Raw genomic sequence first — 19920 nt, forward strand, 5'->3', positions numbered from 1 at the left:
TTTTTCAGGACATATCATTTAGTCATGGAGCAGCAAAATCTTCGACGTCACGGGCATTATAAAAAAAATATGTGATTGAGCTTTCATTTTCTCAACATTTTCCCAAGAGTACCTGTACAGTTTGAGTTGCCTTACCTACTCAACATCCAAACACCATTTCTTATCAAGCTTAAAATCTATTAAACAAATAAATAATTTTTAAAACCAAAAACTGCAGGTATTTATGAGATATAGTGTGGTATTGGTGACTCTCAATCACGTTCTTTACAGTCCGGATAAAGTTTTCGTCGATAATCTTCTTCCCGTCCTCCCGTATAGCCTTTTTACAGAGGTCTAACGGTCTAAAATTTCAATTTGCTATTTGTGGACGAATGTCACGAATACCCTAGTTTAATACATGTTATATTATGCATATTTTGGTTCTATGTTGGCCATATCTCGAGCATTACACATAATTTAACAAAAGTGTAATGCGCCGTCAATTCAGGAGTCGTCATTTTCACAGTCGTTTTCACGGAAATCGCATGAGAGAAAAATCACTATATTTCTGTTAATACTTCAAATATCGCGTCAGAAATCTAAATACATAATAACAGAACAATTTAAAGATACATTTGAGAAAATTGTCGAAAAATATCGCGAATTATAGAAAATTAATGAGTTAAATTTTGGATTCTGCATGCTTTTGCTTCAATTTTTTGGTCGTGCTCCGTACCTCTCTATCAGCGATATCATAATCAATATACCGATAATTTTAGTTGAATTTCTTTAAAATACAGAAATTTGGGGCAAAATTTATTGGAATTTTTAAGATACATATTTCTGTGAAATTTCATAACTATATGACGTCTGTAAGAGTAAATAATAGCACAGTCCTTGTAATTTTTGAACGGCCCTCGTATTAAGCACATTGTCCAATCCGACTTCTAAAAAATGCAACCCTATTTCACAAAACCTTTTCAAAGTAATCTTAAAAAAGTATATTTCCTGCATTCTCTCCCCTTGATGTTATCCAAGTATTTGTCTGGGGAAAAGAGTTGAGACGCCCAAATTTTCCTCGAACACACATGCTTATAGTCCGAAATATCTGACGTTTTCCAGGCATTTTACCGATTTTGATATTTTACGTGCCAAGAAAACGCCCGAACCAGCGCCATTACGAAAACTGGAAATTCGCCGCCCCAACCGAAGCTTATTTCCGATACTCGCGAATTCATTTTTAAAAAATTCTAAAATCACAATTTTGCAATATAGTACAATGCTTCTAGTACTCACGATTTTCAACCAACCAAAATTTCTTGAAATGCAAAAAAGGGGGACGATCTGTCATCATCAGATGTATTTATTGAGGGGGCACAAATACACAAGTACAGTTGTATATAATAGCTAATTATATAAGTTTTCTATAGTATTCCATATATCGGAAAATTATTGGTCCCGCGGTTCCTGCGGCCATGTATAAATTGACCAACTGAAGGGGGGGGGGGGGGGGTGGTTCCTAGCTGCCAATCATGCCCGTTATACCGATAGTTTCCAAAATACTCATAATTTGTCCCTTGGTCGCCATATTACAATTTTCACATTAGCTTTTGTAACTAGCAGATTTGTAACTCTGTCATTTGACTTAAAATAAACGCTGGAGCTGGTATTTTGATTGCCGATGGTTAGCTACATGTATAAGGTAAGGTCTACCATTCATTAAAAAAATCTAATACAGTGGAGCCTCATTTATCCGGACGCTTTGGTTCCTAGTCAATTTGTCCGGATATGTGAAGTGTCCGGATACCTGAATCACCAGTTAAGCAAGACAATATATCATTTAAAAATTCTGTTCTGATGAAAAATCGTACGGATACTGAAGCATCTGGATATCTGGCGTCCGGATATCAGAAGGTCCACTGTACATGTGACACAGTGAATTTGAAGCATGCAGCATGTATATACGTGCCTATATGTTTGGTAATTTTAAGAAAAGGCACTGTTTTCTCCACATTGATCTGATAGATTGACCCCTCAAAAGAAAAAAAAATTCAAAGCGTTGATTGAGCTACAATGTACAGTTTTGACTGGTACAAACTTTTTAAATTACTTTATTGCTGTAATTTGAGAAAGCAGAAACAAATAAAACATATTTAAAAACGTACATTTCACAATTATCAAAAATATTGCAGATTTTTTTTAACAATATATAAAAAGTTAAATGCAGTACAAGTACATTGTAGTAAGGAGAACATATAAAGATAATAAGAAATCATATAACTCAATTAAAGCAAATGTTCAAGCCTCAATATTAACCCCCCCCCCTTCTCTCTGTTTATGAGTTAATGTGAATGCTCATGGATAAATGGCTGATCTTCAATCTGTGGCTGTCTACAATCTTCTATTTTCTGTGGTTGTCCGTAACATTGTGTTGTCCGTATCCTGGAAATTGTCCGTAGCTAGACTGATTAATTAAAATTTAGGTGCCACTACTGGTTGAGGTGTAGCACCTTGTTGAATGTAGACAACGCCGGCTGTCTGCCGTTTTCTTCCTTAAAAAATGAAATTTAAAAACATGGTTTATTTTAGTGAGTAGATGATTTTTATGTTAGGGCTCTCAGAACCCATGTCATTTCTCAGAAGAAGAGGATATCATCTGATTTTTTGTCCGGGGACGGATTAATCATTCGCCCTAAAGAGACATCACACGTGTTCATATGGTTACACTTTGTTATATGAATTAAGTTACAATTGAGTTGAAATGATCAGAGTTTTATTTATTGTTCTTGCCTACAAATCAATATGCAATGCGACCCTTTACATTATCCAATAAAAAAAATTTAAAAAGTTTCAATGATTTGAATTTTAAAAAGATTTGAACAAATTCATTTAGCCTTTTTGGCATGAAATACAATCTTTTATTCTACGCTTGCGAGGCGCAGTCAACAAACACTTACTTAAACAATAGATGGCGCCGACGACACATCCGATGATGGCAATCACGACGACAATAACAGGACCGACGATCACCCTGTCACAACGTATAAAACAAAATCTGATACCCTTCCCACAATTCCGTTCGTGTACTCTTTTTTTTTAAAACCAGGAGCAATCGACTTATGTAACCGGTCGACAGGGGATGCTTACTTCTCCATGGCACCTGATCCCGCCTTTTGTTTTTGGATGTCTGTGTTTGCTCAGCTCCCAATTCGAATTGTTTTAAATGGACTTTGAAATTGAATTTATACTGTTCGCTATTTTCACATATTTCATTCTTCTTTAAAGTAGAGAATGCACGGACGGCATTGTATGCAGAGAGTTCTCGAACAGAATTGTGGGAAGGATACCAGACGACTAAATCGGTTGCATTCATTTGATAATCTTCTGTTGAGCTATATATTTATATTTTGTTATATACAGAATAACAAAACACAATGCAGATGGAGAACTAGTAAGTCAAGAAAAAAAAATGACGTTGTCCTTTGTTTCTTAAAAAATAAGACATTGACAAAAATTATAAATCTCAACAAAACATCACCTTTCATATCTTGGATAATATAAATGTATATTTTAAAAAGAAAACAAAATCTACACAATTTACTAGTTGCTGTTACAAGCGTTGAGTCAATTTTCTATTAAAAAGCATGAATAGTTATACACAACAGAGGATAAAATGATAATGCCTTCTATCTACTTCACACTGTTTCCCATATGAGTTTGAAAATATTTTCGGTCCACGTTTAGCCCCCATCCAACCAAACCCCCGAAACGTTTTCTAATTTCGTGATGGAAAACTTTCATTACACTATAAACATGTATTTTAAGTAAAACTTTGTTTTCATAAATTCAGACTCGTGCATACCCAACACTGAGACAGGTAGCGGTGCCGGTACAGATGTACCCATTCTGACAACACCACGCAGTTCCGGTACAGCATTTGTAGTTCGAAGAACATTGACTGTCACTGTAACATACGTATGCCTCGACCGAGTTTAATGCTGAAGAAAGAAAATCGAACATTAAATATAGTCATCTCGAACTCGATGGGACCAAAAATTAAAAAAAAGGGACATATCCAAAGATTCGTAATATTGAGGGTAAATTGCGTAAAGAAAACGTTTTGTTCGAATTTCAAATCACCTTGACATATCTAATGATCATGGCATTTGATCAGAGTTCGAGATAATGAAGTTCAATATGATTTACTTCTAACTTGAGTTAAAGTGTTTCCATAGAAATCATGACTCATATCATTTTTCATTTTACGTATAAATTTCAAAGTTCAAAACAAATCTGAAAATGGCCTGTTATTTTACTGTATACTTCATTATAAAATAATTGATTTTAATTTACTGTGCAGGATTGATCGAATGGTCTTTCAGAAATTATATATCATAATTCTGTCCCACAGCACACAATGGCAAGAGTGTATTAATTTTATAAGCTTTGGTTATTTCAAAAACAGGAAGTTGCTTATTTATTTAGTAGAATATATACAAGGCGTTTCCATTATTATGTTTGAACGTTTAATATTTGACCGATCTACACCGGCCTATCCTGTACTTGTTCGTCTTGAACAGTCGGTTAATTGTATTCCAGCTGCAGATGGATTGGAGGAAACCCAGTCCCTACATGGTGAAAACCGACCGGAAGTTTATTTAATTTACACTTGAAAACGTATCATTTACATGTTATTTCTTCAATGCATTATATTTCGAAGCCATCGTCGCAAGCCACAGGTTTTGTGTCCATTCTATTTTGTGGAAATAGAATATGGATACAAAACCCGTGGCTTGCGACGATGTGATATAATTGGTTGCTTGTTGACATTTTTCAGTTGTTTCCATTTTCGTTTGTCTATTTTCTCATTTGTTTATTTCAATTAGGTGTTGATTTGCTAAAATTATTGGGTTTTTTTCATTTAAAAAAACATGAAATGACAACCTGCAAAAGGTATTTTTCTCTATTTACCTTAAGCTTATGAAGTAATATGCCAGCATACATGTAGCATAAAAATAATTGTGTATTTCTGTAATAAAGACGCAATACATGTATATAGAAGATTAAAAAAAACCTTAAATATCGCTATTTTAGAAAGAGAATAAACCCTTCAATTTGTTTTTCGCAGATGAGTCCTAATTCATTTGTACAAATACTTGCATCCTATTTATGCACACAACTTTGTTATGCATTATTATAAATATGAACTTCGTACGTTAAAAAAAAGTTTTAACTGAATTTAATGTATTTATCTTCTATGATAGATTAATTGCCCGGAATGGAAAAAAAATCTAAGTCAAAGGATTCCCCTTTATTATAATATTTTTAACTTACCTATTTTTTTTCTACTTACCGACAATAAAGCCAAAAATGAAAACAAGCAACACAATCTTCAACACGCCCATTCTTACTTTTCAGCTGTTGTTCAGTTAAAGTTTTCAGGGAAGTTTAATTATTTTGAAGTCAGCATACAAACTGTATGATGACTTCCGATACAGAACCTTCCTTACTTTGATTTACGTTTATATTATTTTTAATCCGACTCTTCTTTATCGACGAGATGAAAAAATTTGCATTGAAATGTCACGGAGGTGACAGAGCAATTATAACGTTTTAATTCCACTGTGTATATATCCGATTGTAATTAAGATATCTTTGGTTAATAAATCCTTGTAATTCTTTTAAAGCTAAATCCAATAAAAAGTCAGTAAACAGTGCACTAATTTCTTTAAATATATACAATGAGGAGACACAATACAAAACGAAAGATGTTACATTTATGCTAGCATATGTACTGTCTAAATCCAAGAAAAGCACTCCCCCTTCTTAAAAATGTCACACTTATTATATACGAATCTTAGCTCCAATAGATGATTATCTAAAACATTAGCTCCATCCTATTAATAAACTAACTCCAACTCTACGTATATCTTTATCAAATACTTATCAAACTGTCATAACCTAGCTTGACCTTAACTCAATACACGGCTCCCGATTCTACGAACAATAGCTCCCATTGCTCCACTCATTAAAGACTCATTATTCCTGACCACACTAGACACTGCTCTACTCTTAATTACCCCAACACTGCTTGACTAGTCTGGGCAATGCATCCAAATTCCTGTAACTCTGGACATTTAATCATAAACCACTTCATTACTTTTGAGCCTAAAATTACTACTCATCATTCCTTCCCCTTTTTAAGTAACTGTCTTCAGTTTACAACTACTATTACATTAACACTAAAACTACAACATGTCTTCTAAATACATTATGGAAACTTTTATCAAAAAGAACTAACCTACTAAAACATATCTATACACCTTAAAATCCATTGTAAAATCTAAACTTCATTGATTATTTTAAATCATTATCTTCCCATGAGCATCTCTTCATCACCTATTTAAGTAACAAACCCTAACATTTCACAATAGATGAACCACTAAACATATATCAACACAGTGTAACATCAATTATACAATTTAAAAAAATAATATTTGACTGTTCATAAAACTGTATTTAGCTGTCAATAGTATCACAAATTATAAGTTAAACTGTTCATAGAAAATATTAATCCAAAGCGAATAATTTATCAAGTCCAAAATAAGTCATTGAGTCCAAAGGCACATCAACAGGAAGTACGAGAGAAATTACAAAAAATCAGCGGACACGAAACGATTTCTCAAATTGTTCAAATGTTCTGGCGCTTCATTGATGATATTCGTCGCAATTTCAGAAAAGTCAATTTCTTCTGGTATTAATCCTTTACTATAACTTATTCCAGTCTCTCTTTCGATAGATTGATGTCCATCTGCATAGGTATGTTGGTATCGTTTTAACGTTAAGTTTATACACATCAATTCCACTGTCTTGGTGGGGTTGAAGTCGTCATCTGGTCCTTCGGCTTCTTCATCCCGCTCAAGGTCATCTGAACTTTCAGGGTCTTCAAGGTCAGACACATCTTCTTCCTCATAGTTAGGATTCACTTCATGGTTCTGGGGCTCGTCTTCCTCTGGATTTATTAGAGTTTACATTGTTTCCTCTAATGATGTTAATGATATGTTGCTCACAGGAGAATAATAATTTGTGAAGAATTCTCCAAAGCTCTCTTCTTCTTCATCTGAAATGTCGGAGTACATGTCGTTCTTGATGGTTACAAACACTGGCTCAGGCTCATCACAATAACTATGGTACCTTTCATGTGCTGGGTTAGAGCATATTTTCTTCCGAAAACTTTACCACACGTCGTAACAGGACACTGATGATCGTAATTTCCATTTGAATAACCATCTCTGTTATGTCTGTACAAATTCCGTCTATGTCTAAATTCTCTGTTACAAAGTGAACAATAGTTCTTGGAATAATTCATAATAATACATGTAATAAGTTGAATGTTCTCAAAGGAAGTAAATTTCAGTTTAAGTTGTTTTCTTTCCAGTGTTTAATATATAGACCTGGGCTGACAAATGCCAAATTCCAAAATTTATGTGTTTTGGGAGCACCACACAATGAAACTTGGAGCCATCCATATGGTTTTGGAGCACTGACCATCTTAATGTACATTACGCAAGTCACGGTTCCTGTCAAATTTATCTGAATCACCATTATCCCCATCTTCTGAACTAACAATACTCACAATTTCACATGAAAATCACAATCCTAATAATTCGCACACTTATTCACTGTGTCACCAATTTATTTTCTTCTTTGTCTGTATGCAGCACCTCGACCTTTATAATTTCTTTCAAATTCCTCGATTAAATTTCCTGGAACTAGTGAAGAATCCACCCATGTACTTTCTTTTTCATCGTTTTTATATTTCACAAAATATTTAGCTTCTGCTCTCCCTTTATCATTCCTGGACCATAACTTATCACAAACTTCTACTATTTCAGGTTCTAACACCGTTCTTTGTGCATTTTCTAATTCTGAATTATTTTCATCACTTGGATAATTCTCTTCATTCTCAACTTCGTTGTCAGAATGGTCTTCATTAAATCGCAGTTTAGGTGGTAAATCTTCAGGATCAACAAATGCCTTCATTCTGTTTGTATGCACAATCTGCTGTCTTCTTTTGTTATCACAACTTTCAACTTTAAAATTCACAGGTTCGGTTTTTTTTCTATTATGCGATGTGGTCCATTCCAAGGATGAATTAATTTGTGAGTAAGACCTTGTTTTGTCACAGGCAAGTAAATTCATACTCTTTCTCCAATACTAAATTCTGGCTCTTTCGCATTCTTGTCCTGATGTTGTTTTTGCTTTTGTTGGGCAAGTTCTATGTTACTTTTCACTAAGGTGAAGGCCTCGTTTAATCGATGTATTATAACATTTTTGTAGTTGTCCACATCAGTATATCTACGAATTGGTTCAGATAATGCCACATCAACTGGTAATCGTGCATCCCTTCCATAAACTAAATAAAATGGTGTTTCCTGAATAGTTTCCTGTATACTTGTCCTATAGGCAAATGACACATATGGAATAAAAACATCCCAGTCTCGCTGATGATCATTCACAAACATTGACAACATAGTTGTTAAAGTGTCATTGAATTTCTCTACCAATCCATCGCACTGAGGATGGTAAGCAGTTGTAAATATTTTCTTTGTATTTACTAAATCACATACTTCCTTCATCAAACTCGAAGTGAAGTTTCGTCCTCTTTCAGAAAGTAATATACGAGGAGCTGAATGTCGACAAATAATTTCTTCAACGAACAGTTTTGCTGTGGTTTTCTCATCGGCATTTGATACTGGAAATGCTTCTACCCATCTTGTCAAGTAATCTGAAAACACTACTATATAACGATTGCCTTTCAAACTTGGTAGTAATGGTCCTAAAACATCAACCGCAACTCTGTCAAATGGTCCATCAACAGGTATGGGTAACATTGGAACTCGTTTTCTCCCTTTAGGTGTTTTTCTTCTTGCACAGTTTAGGCATGTTTTGCACCAGAAATCTATGTCTTTATACATTCCTTCCCAAAAGAATTTCGATCGAATTTTATAATAGGTTTTATGGAATGCCAGGTGTCCTGCTGTATGGTCATTGTGACACCACGTTAAAACTTCATCAATCAGTGTCCTTGGAATAACTAATCTCCTTCTAACTTCTTTACGCTTTCCTTTAACATCTGGTGCCCAAATATGATAAAGCACATCATCCACTAGCTCATAAAATGAAACAGAAGCCATAACTCGTCTAGCTCTCTCCTCGTCTGTTGAAAGTTTATTATCTTTCGGGTAGTCAATAATATCTCGTAACTTTGGATCCTTCATTGGCATTTCACTTATACTCTTTAATTGAAGTTTTTGTGGTCATTATTCTTAATTCTTCACTCCCACATCTCGACAATCCATCAGCATTTCCATGTTTCTTACCAGGTTAATATTGAATTTCAAAATCATACTCCTGGATAGCTAAAGCCCATCTTGCTAATCTTTCACTTGGATTCTTTATCCCCATAAGCCAACGCAATGGATTATGATCTGAAATGACAGTGAATTTAAGTCCAAATAAATACTGTCTAAATATTCCAATTCCCCACACAACAACAAAAGCTTCCTTTTCAATGGTAGGATAGTTTAATTCACTTTTCTTCAAACTTCTACTGGCATATGCAATAGGACGTTCTCCAACATCAATTTCTTGTGAAAGAACTGCTCCCAAACCTTGATCACTGGCATCAGTACTGAGTTTGAATGGTTTTTCAAAATCAGGAAAACACAACGATGGAGCAATAGTCTTCAACTCTTTCAATTTTTGAAAAGCTTCTTCACACTTCTGATCCCAGGAAAATAATGTCTCCTTATATAAAAGTTTTTTTAAGGGATCTGCAATTTTCGCAAAGTTAGGAATAAATTTGCGGTAATATGAGGCCAGTCCAAGGAATGCTCTGAAAAATCTTATGGAAGTTGGTCTTGGAAAGTTAAGTTGCGCACAGTTTCTACTTTCTTTGGATCTGCTTTCACTCCTTCTGATGATATAATATGTCCGAGAAATTCCACTTCACTTTTGAAAATCGAACACTTTCTCCTCTTCAATCTTAAATTTGCTCCCCTTAATCTTCTGAATACTTCCTCCAATCTTTCAATATGCTCTTCAAATGTATTTGAGAAAACTATAATATCATCAATATATGCCAACGCCATTTTCCACTGTATTCCTGATAAAACCAAATCCATTTATTTCTGAAATGTACTAGGACCATTGCACAATCCAAACGGGAGACAATTAAACTCATATAATCCTTCCGACGTTACAAATGCAGTTTTCTCTTTATCCTCTTCACATACAGGTACATTCCGATAATCTGTTAATACATCCATGACAGAAAAATACTTCGCTTTCTGAAACACTTCTAACATCTCATCTATTCTAGGCAAGGGATATACATCCTTCCTAGTGACTGCATTCACTCTTCTATAATCTATGCAAAACCTATAACTTCCATCGGACTTCTTCACCAAAACTACAGGTGATCCCCATGGACTACTTGAAGGTCTTATAACTTCTTTTTCTAGCATACTCTTAATCTGTTTCCTCACTTCTTCTTTCTGTGCAAATGGTATTGGATAAGGTCGCTGTTTTATAGGGTGAGCATCTCCCGTGTCAATTTGATGATTGACTAAACTTGTTTCTCCTAAATCATTATCATCCTTTGCAAAAACATCAAGATATTCGCTGAATAATTTTCTGACTTCCTCTTTCTGTTCTTCGGACATTTTTCCTACATCTATATTTAGATCCTTCAAAATGTCATTTCTCTCCTTTTCTTTCTCTGGTACCGTATAAGTGGAAATTTTAGCGAGACGCAAATTTAGCGATTTGTCCTTAAAACTGGTAATTGATTTTAGCGGAATGTTATTTTAGCGATTTCAAGATGCATATTAAAGAAGCTTTTACGAATAAAACGCAATGAATTTTTAGCGATATTCAATTTTAGCGATGTCAGCACCCTCGAGCTCGAAAATAATGCCAAAATTAAATCCTCGCTAAAAAATTTTTTATACGGTATTTCATTGACTGCATCATTGTCGTGAATTTCACACACTTCACAGAAACTTCCAATATTCACTTTTCCATGTAGAATCACAGGTTGATTTGATGAATTTACAACTGTATCTGTCATCAATTCACACGCTCTGCTTAATACTCTTGCTGGCATAACACTATACTTCTCCATAAAATCACTCTTAGATACCACAATTCCAATTTTTCCATAAAATTCTGGACTGACTCTTGCATTACACACAACTTGGGATCTTTCAGGTATTTCAATTGTTTCAGTCAAATGAACAGAACATCTAACATTACGGTTTTCCCTAAAAAACTTGACATATTTCCATTCCAATATACTGAGCCATCCTCCATGTCAAGAACTGCATCAACACTTTACAAAATATCTGTTCCAATAATCACATCATAACAAAGGTTTCTTGCAACGTACACTTTATGTTTGAATAATTCACAGTTAACTTCAATTTCACACTCAACAATGCCTATCACATCAATAGCCTGACCAGTTGCTGATACTATACGTCTGTCTGTCGAAGTCAATTTATTTCTCATTTCTGGGCCAATAAATCTGTCACTTATCAAAGAAACAACGGCTCCTGTATCCATAATTAGAACAGCATCAATTCCAAAAATTCCCCCTTTAATTTGTATTCCCTGGTTATCACCTTTAACTAAAGAAGGTACTTTCAAAATATTTTCACATTTTCTTTTTTCACATTTTGTTTCATCACTGTTTTTACATAAAATCCTTTTATCAGAGGCATTTTCTTTTTCACTGATGACCGCCTTACCCTCTCCTAAGGATGTCTGCTTTAGTTTAAACCTGTACGCTGCGGAATCCTTGCAAATTTTCTTGGGGTGCTTGTTGCAAATCGGCATTCTCTGGCAAGGTGATTATTTCGTCCACAATTATAACAACGTCTTATCTGACGATTTCTTGACTCATGACTGCCTTGAGGTGGAACATCGCGAGTAGGTCCCACACGTTTCATTGATGTAAGATTAAGACCATCTAGCTTTCCTGCAATTGTATCCAACTTCCCTGTCACCTCCTCAAAAGAATCCATAATAACTTTCATTTCGTTTGCAACTACGTTGACTTTAGCAGGTTCTGGTTGGCTACTCATTATCAGTTGCTCGTTACATTCTTCTCTTTTTGCAATTCTAAAAGCCTGTTCAAAACTTTGAGGATCTGCCATCATGACATAACGACGTAGCTCAGGACGTAAACCTTGCAAGAAATGCTCCATGACAAGCCTGTCATGTTCATCTAAAGAAACTCCTCCACGTGCACGTCTAGCCAACTTCAAAATAGCACTTCCATAATCTTCAACATTTTCTCAAGCTAGCTGTTTTCTTTGAAATAATTCTGTGTAATAAATTCTCTGGAACTCTTTTGGACAAAATCTCTCCTTCATGCGATCAAGTAACTTATCAAAATCCTCTTGGACATCTTGATCTAAATCTTCGTAAAAATCAACTGCACGGCCTCTCAAATATGCAGGGAGCATATCAATTTTCCTCTCAGGTCTCCATTTGTTAGCACGACTTATCCTTTCAAATGTTTTGATTCAACTCTCGAAATCATCACCAACATCTCCATAGAATTTTGATGGCGTAACATGAGATTTTGACCCTGCTCTATCATTGGTAGCTTTGTTACAACGCACTTTGAAAAATTACGCACTTTGAAAAAAATTAAAATTATGGACCAAGCTAACGCACTTTGAAAAAAATGTAAAGATTGATCAATATTCCTTCAAATAATCGGTATGATAAATAACAGATCGTGGTTTGATAACTTTTTTTTATGAAAAAGTCACTGTAGGGCCTGAGATATTGACGTTTTAAATATATAAGGTTTTGATAAAATAAAAGGGAAAATTAAAGGAAATGAAAAAAACAGTGACGATTGTTTATGTTCATTGATTCGTTTCTTCTTATTTTTTAATTCAAGTCTTTGATAAGTAGATGTAAAGGTGTATACGGGGCATTAACAGAGGACAGCTTCAAGCAACTTAGCATTTATCATAATAATAAGGGGCCCATTTGATTGTTCAAAACTATGAAAATTCTTTCTCTCTCATACGTTTTACTGTACTGAAAATTTTCTAGTTTTAATCTGTTTTAATTAACTCATTTATTATAGGAAGTTTTCAAGGTCATACCAGTTAGGTAAATACATAATTATATGAATGCTTTGAGTATAGCATAGACATCGAGACTGGGCGAAGGGCCAGGGGAGGGATGGGGGGCTAAGCCCTCGACTTATTTTGGAAAGATATACACATCGTATAAGCATTGAAATGCAGCGTACCCTTTTTAGGTTTATTGCTCCCCTCCCCCGTTTGTTACCGACACCTATGTATTGGAAAGATAAAGATTTGGACTGAGGGATCTTTTACCCGTCTTCTCCTCTTTTCGACGGGAGTAAATCAATTCATTTTTGAGGTTAGGGTTAGGCTTAGTTTTTTTAAAGATAAATAACAAATGAAATCTTTCCATGACTAAAATATGATTTTTGTTTCAAAGTGCGTTAAGTGTCTCCATGGTAAAATATCTTGATGTAGTACGCACTTTGAAATTTTTTTTCAAAGTGCGTTGAGTAGGTCCAAAATTTAATGCACTTTGAAATTTTTTTCAAAGTGCGTTGATTTTGTCCCAATTTTAACGCACTTTGAAATTTTTTTTCAAAATGCGTTGCCACATAGCTTCTCGCTGACTGGTGAATTTTCCATTTCTATGTTTTCTCTGTGATAATTCTTTATTTTTCGCCGAGCAATAGGTCAGGAGTTATGTGCATGTAAACCTCGCGCGTCTGTCTTTGTGACTGACGTCAGTGGGTTGGGACTACTGAAATTTACATTGGAGATCTCGTGTTTTATTTCACAATGAAATAGAATGAAATATGTAGTAGTTACCCCATATCATACTGTTGGTTATGTGTAGATACCGGATGGGCGTGGTCATAATGACACGAGGGAGCGTAGCTCCCAAGTTGTCATTATGACCACGCCCATCCGGTATCTACACATAATCAACAGTGTGATATGGGGCAAATGACTTGTACCATAGTTTTCAAAAATCATTCATATGTAAGTCAGCTTAGGAATCGGTCGGACTGGTTCACGTGATTGAAATTATGACATAGTGTTTGGTTTCAAAGATGCATTTGGATTTTATATAATTCTACGCTCCTTCGTGTCCTTCTGACCACGTCCATCGAATATATGGTGAGATATATGGATACAATACTTTTCAAATTTTGCTACAAATTTTGCCCTATACTTGGCACCTAGGGTCATTGAGCAGTGAGGGATCTTCTTCATGTCAACACCTTCTGCGACACGGGACCTCTGTTTATATTTAATAGGTCTCCACGTCACACAGTGGGATTCAACTCCTTACTTCGTGACTCTAGGGCAGACGCTTTAACCACTGGGCCACGCAAGAGACATTCTAGGCCCGTTTAAAAAGTTTGATTTATGTAATTGAAAAAATAACGAGTCTGGTTTCAATGATATATGTTAATTTGATATGATATTTTTTCTCGTTAATTTCAATCGTCAAAATTACATACTAGTAGTCAAAATTTATTATGAACTTGGTTTTAGCTTAAATTTTTGTAAACCTGTTACAAACTTTAATTGCCGTGCACAGTGGTACGTTGCTTGAAATGTTTGTTAAGGGTTATGTATATTTCAATTTAATGAAAATTTGATCTTTGATCGGCTAGATCCGCAATCGAAAAGGTTATTTAAGTACAGTAGTGTACACTTGTTTTTACGTTAAGTATGCACCGTGTTTCCTTTGTTGGTTATTAACAGAACGATATATTGGAATCTACTAAGCTATGGTCACCCTGATCATTACACTATTTAAAAAAAAAATGTCTAAAAAATCAAGCGATTTCTGCAGTTTTTTTCTTCACTTTTAACTAAAGTTAAAGTATTAATGGCCGTCTTTAATTGTTATTTATTTCAAAATGCTGTATACAATTGATAATTGTTACTCCTTTTTACTATCCTGAATTTAGTATAACGAGCCCGTATGATTGTTGCATTTAAAAGCCGTGCATGAGGCCAAAATAAAAAATACCTTTATGCCTTCCTCTTTCATCATAACCGAAATGATTTGCTCAGTAAATGCTTATTTACCTTGTATTGAAGTAGCAAAAAACACACAAATACCTTTGTTTCCTCTTACGCGACCGACCCAATTAAATCGCGCCGACTGAAAAGACTTTTTTAAAAATATGATTTAAATATTTTTTTATTGTTAACTAAGTTTTATAAGATACAATTTCATCAAAATCAGTTTTTATCAGATAGTGATTTTCAAGCATTTGTTGGAAACAAAATGACATCCAGATGTGATTACAGGGCATTAGCTCTTCATGAAACGATGGCGATGTCTCAATCTTGTGCTTTTAGCTAATTGGAATTCTTCACTCTTGAAATAATTCGATAATAAGATTTACCATGTCTAGGCTAATTAAAAGTGTTTTGGAGGTGTCTTGGTGTCTCCATCTGAGTGGATAAATTTTTGTAAGGGACGTTAAACAACAAACAAACAAACCTAGCTGTCTTTGAATTTAAGGTACGTAATACATGGTAAGGCCCTCCTCATAGTAGATGAGGGGCCCACCTAGTGAACACATCATTCAATTTCACTGCATTTTATTTAATTTGAGTTTTGATCTAATAACCAGTTCATCTATGTTCCTGTTACTGTAAGCCATTATGGAACTATAGGAGATGTTGTAAATATGTCTGGATATTCATCCTGATCAATATAATTCAGATGTCGAACGTCCTTTCTTCATGCTTTTATTTAGTGGTTACATTTCGTCGCTATGACATTGTTCATGTTGTTTATAGCATTTTTATCATTTGTAGATTCGGTTTGGTTTAATTAAATATTGTTTACATACTCTTTCAAAATAGTTTTGAAATCATGATTCAGCTTCCTGTATTTTTCTTTTATTAGGCTCTTAAAGATTGTTTTTTTTCTTTGCTTTTAATCCCTTCGAGATTTGTTAGGACGTCATTTAAACATTTCCCAATTGCTCCAAATTTAGACGTACTAAGCACTTTTTTGCCATTAAGCAGAGGGGGATCTTTTTGAGCCAGCATCTTCTGTGACACTGGACATAAGTTTTATGGTCCCCTTTGAAGGACCGTTTTCCACGTTACTTATTGGGATTTGAACCTGAAATTTAAAATAAGCAACTTACTTCTAAACTCCAAGGCAAAATGCTCAAGAACCACTGCAAATCTCATGGCCCTAAAAAATGTACAATGATAGTCTATAAGCTCTGAAGGCTGATTGGAGACTTGATAAAAATATACTTCGCGTATGTCTGGTCTTTGCGTATTTGAGAATCTTGTCTAATTTATTCAATTTATATAAATTTAATGTAAGTTCAACTAAATAACAGTTGTGAATTTATTAATCACGAATTTTGCTTTAATTTTAAATGGCATATGTACGATACTTAGCGTTTTGTTCACAAATCGCTTTGTTTTGTACTTTTCTTATTTATAAACGTAATTGTCCATTAAATTTTAGAATTTATTCTCAAAGCTGCTGTCAGAAAATAAAATTGTTTACCTATCTACCGACCCAAATTGAGAATTTAGGGTCGGGTTAGGGGAAACAAAGATATTTTTAATTCCAGCCTGATCGTTTTATATTAGTTCTTTTGTCCCGACTCGATGGGCAGAGTTATAGAAAATCGTGGGTTATGTACAGAAAACCCACACTTTTAACAAAGGAAATCACACCTAACTATGATACAAATGGGGATATAGCGAACAGTTTTCAAGCGCTTTATAAAGAAACGTATACCATTTAACTAATAAAAATAATTCCTTACTAATATTTAATTTTCAATCATTAAGTATAAAAAACAAGACAATACATGTGTAACTCAAGTTCTAAAATTGTTCCTACTGCAAACGTAACGTCAAGCGGATTGAAACGTTTTTGACGCAAGTTATTGTGACGTAGGCAGGTTGTACATGTACTATTTAGATTAATTTTTTATCAAATCAAATGATGCATTACAACCAAAATTAAAATCATTCGAGGTTTTTTGCGATTGTAACCACTTGGGAAATTTTTTTACAAATATAAACCAAAAAATATGAAATTTCCTGATCGACAAATTATTTAAAATAGGCCTATCAATGTTAAATTTGTATTAGCAAAAATGAAAAAAAAGCTGAAATGTTCCTGACAATGCATGTTTAATCCTTTTTACATTTTTAATCAAAATGTGCTTTCATATATTTATCTATTGCGACCCAAACCGAAACTACATTTACCACAATGCATTTCGTCGACAAATAGGTTAGTCGGCAAACGCCCTTTCAAAGGTAAGGATTATGATGGCCGAAGGTACATGTAAAGAAAAAAATACAGTATACAGTTGTCCAGTTTGTTTGGAAAGAATTAACAGACCAACATGCCTCCCTTGTTTACATACTTTTTGTGAACAATGCCTGCAGACCTATATATCTAGGGCTGCCATTGGGAAAGATCTTGAGAAGTTTGATTTTGAATGCCCGTTATGCCGTCGAGTGACAGGTCGACCGGAACCAGGGATTTCCGTGGATGATTGGGCAAAGCATTTTCCTACCGACATATTGATCAACTCCATAATGGAATCGAATGATAAAGAAAAAGATAAATTATGTGCCATTTGTCTACGTGATAACAAGAAAAGTAAGGCGGAGTCCTGGTGCCACGACTGTGCAGAGGCTATATGTGCTTCCTGTAAGCATCTCCATCAAATAATTGCTTCACTTCGGAAACACAAAATTATAGCACTACCTCTTGATGGGAAAGACGATAAGCTTAATTTCCCAGAACTAGACGAACCCTGTCATTTGCATCAAGGCAAATATGTTGAAGTTTTTTGTTTGGATCACGAAACTCTTTGCTGCAGCGTCTGCTTTGCAACGCAGCATAGACACTGTGAACGTGTGGAAGCTTTGGACGAAGTTTCTAAAAATATGCCGAATTCAGCCGTGGAATGGAATATTGATGCTCTTTCAAAGCTCTCAAAGATTTTAGAAGAAACTGCAATTCACAAAGAAAATGAGATATTGCGCAACACTGCCAAAAAGGAAGAAATTCTGAAAAATGTATCCACAGAAATTGCAAACATCAAAACTAAACTTGATGACTTACAGCAACAGTTTGAAAAATCATTCCTGAAAAAGCATGAAGATATTGAAGAGAAAGTCAAACAATGCATTTTTGACATGAAGCAGTACCTTTTAACTGTCAAAAACGGAAGGGCCCTTCTATCTGCAGTTCAAAAAAGGGACTCAAGTAAGCAAACGTTTCTATGCTTATTAAAGATATTAAGAGATGTAGATGAACAATGTGAACATTTCAAAACCAGAAATGCAGAGGATGTAGAGTATGATTATGAACATGATCACACAACAATACTAAAACAGATTTACCAGCATGATAAAATAGACGAGGTAAAGTTTCCAGCAAGACCATCAGGGAATATTTGGACTTTTTCAAAGTATTTTTCAGCTTTTCCGATCTTTGGGAACATGGATAAAGACAATACTTCAGCAAGTTCTGAGAAATTCCAAAACCCACTATCTCTAAAAGCGGTGAAAAAATCCGAATTTAAACTCCCTACTCCAGCACAACAAGGAATATTTATAAACAATGAAACAATTGCAATGGTCTCTTCGTCAAATTCTCTGCAATTCTACAACCCCTCCCATGGAACATCAATGCCATGTAATCCTCCATTGGAAATGGCAGGAAAACCCATGTTAAGTTCTGGACCAACCAGAGAAACTCTGTACGTCAGCTGTCTGTCCAAAATTCGGAAGTTTAAGATAAAAATTGTGAAAAAATCTATCAATGCTACGTGTGTCAGAGAAATAGATTTGAAGCAAGATTTTTGCGTTTTTGGTGTAGATGAGGAACACAATAGAATCGTTACAGCATCCAAAACCCAGATGACTATCTTCTCCCTCTCCCCTGTTTTATCAGTTACTAACACGATCACCTTCCAGAATCCACAAAAGGGTCCTGTAATGGCTCTGTCGAGGACCTGCGACCGGCTTGCTATTCTGACAGGGAATAATGAGGTGGTTTGTTTCTCAATCAATGGGGAGGAAATATTTCGGTTTCAAAAGAAAGACATGGAAAACCTTCACTGTTTGTCATTCGATCCTCAGAATAATGTATATACATTATATTGGAAATATCCCAGCTGCAAAAAATTTACGTTGCAGCATGGTTGTTTATATGGAGCAAAGAATTATTATTTATCTGAAAACTGCGCTACTTGTAACGGTTGTGGACATAAAACTCTTGGTAATTGTCAATCATGTGGAGGACCAGCAAAAGCACATCATCAATATGGCGCAGTTCTTCAAATTTTGCACGACGGTAGTAGTAGTCAATCTTTTAAATCAGATTGTCTCCAAAGCAGTTTCATGTTTTTCAGTCAATCTTATGAAGAATTTTTCATTGCTGATGGAAAGAAGTGTATTGTCTACACGTTTCATAGCTGATATTTTTTTCTTTAAACTACATTTGTTCATATGAACTGTGAATTTAATTATATAGTGATCTTTATCATTTGATTTTACTACGTGTATTTGCACATTCTATTTGGGAAAAAACACTTTCAAACTACATTATCACATTTTGAATTGTAGTAGATAAAAATTAATTTGTCTTTTTTTAAATTTTAAAGTCCGTCTGTCTGTTTGTAAACTCTTCACATTTTTGACTCATTCTCCAGAACCACTGGGCGATCTTCTTCTCAAGAACTCTCGTGCCAGTCGTATCAGGAAAAATGAAACTTATATGGGAGCCTCTTCGGAAAGTCTTCGGGTATGGTAGATTCATGTTTGTTACATCATGACCCCT

The 19920-nt window shown here is 34.7% G+C and overlaps 2 protein-coding genes across 2 annotated transcripts; one reads left to right on the plus strand and one right to left on the minus strand.

Moving 5' to 3' along the window:
• Positions 1-2042: 2042 nt before the first annotated feature.
• LOC134244075 (uncharacterized) lies at positions 2043-5500 on the minus strand. Its single transcript, XM_062726350.1, has 4 exons — positions 5333-5500; positions 3842-3977; positions 2937-3010; positions 2043-2531 (listed from the first exon to the last, which is right to left on the minus strand). Exons 1-4 carry the CDS (start codon positions 5382-5384, stop codon positions 2452-2454), a joined length of 342 nt encoding a protein of 113 aa, XP_062582334.1. The 5' UTR covers positions 5385-5500; the 3' UTR covers positions 2043-2451.
• Positions 5501-17335: 11835 nt separating this feature from the next.
• Positions 17336-19594, plus strand: LOC134244099 (uncharacterized). Its single transcript, XM_062726376.1, has one exon. It carries the CDS (start codon positions 17391-17393, stop codon positions 19557-19559), a length of 2169 nt encoding a protein of 722 aa, XP_062582360.1. The 5' UTR covers positions 17336-17390; the 3' UTR covers positions 19560-19594.
• The last annotated feature ends 326 nt before the right edge of the window (positions 19595-19920 follow it).

This window comes from Saccostrea cucullata, unplaced genomic scaffold (assembly GCF_032062105.1).
Source record: "Saccostrea cucullata isolate Sc308-1 unplaced genomic scaffold, CSIRO_AGI_Scuc_v1 ctg769, whole genome shotgun sequence".
Lineage (NCBI taxonomy): Eukaryota > Metazoa > Mollusca > Bivalvia > Ostreida > Ostreidae > Saccostrea > Saccostrea cuccullata.

Coding starts and splice junctions, on each gene's coding strand:
- LOC134244075 (XM_062726350.1), bottom strand. CDS start 5,384: ATGGGCGTGTTGAAGATTGTGTTGCTTGTTTTCATTTTTGGCTTTATT. Junction 3,978..5,332: donor CATTTTTGGCTTTATTGTCG/GTAAGTAGAAAA, acceptor TTCTTTCTTCAG/CATTAAACTCGGTCGAGGCA. Junction 2,532..2,936: donor CGGCGCCATCTATTGTTTAA/GTAAGTGTTTGT, acceptor TCATTTTTTAAG/GAAGAAAACGGCAGACAGCC.
- LOC134244099 (XM_062726376.1), top strand. CDS start 17,391: ATGATGGCCGAAGGTACATGTAAAGAAAAAAATACAGTATACAGTTGT.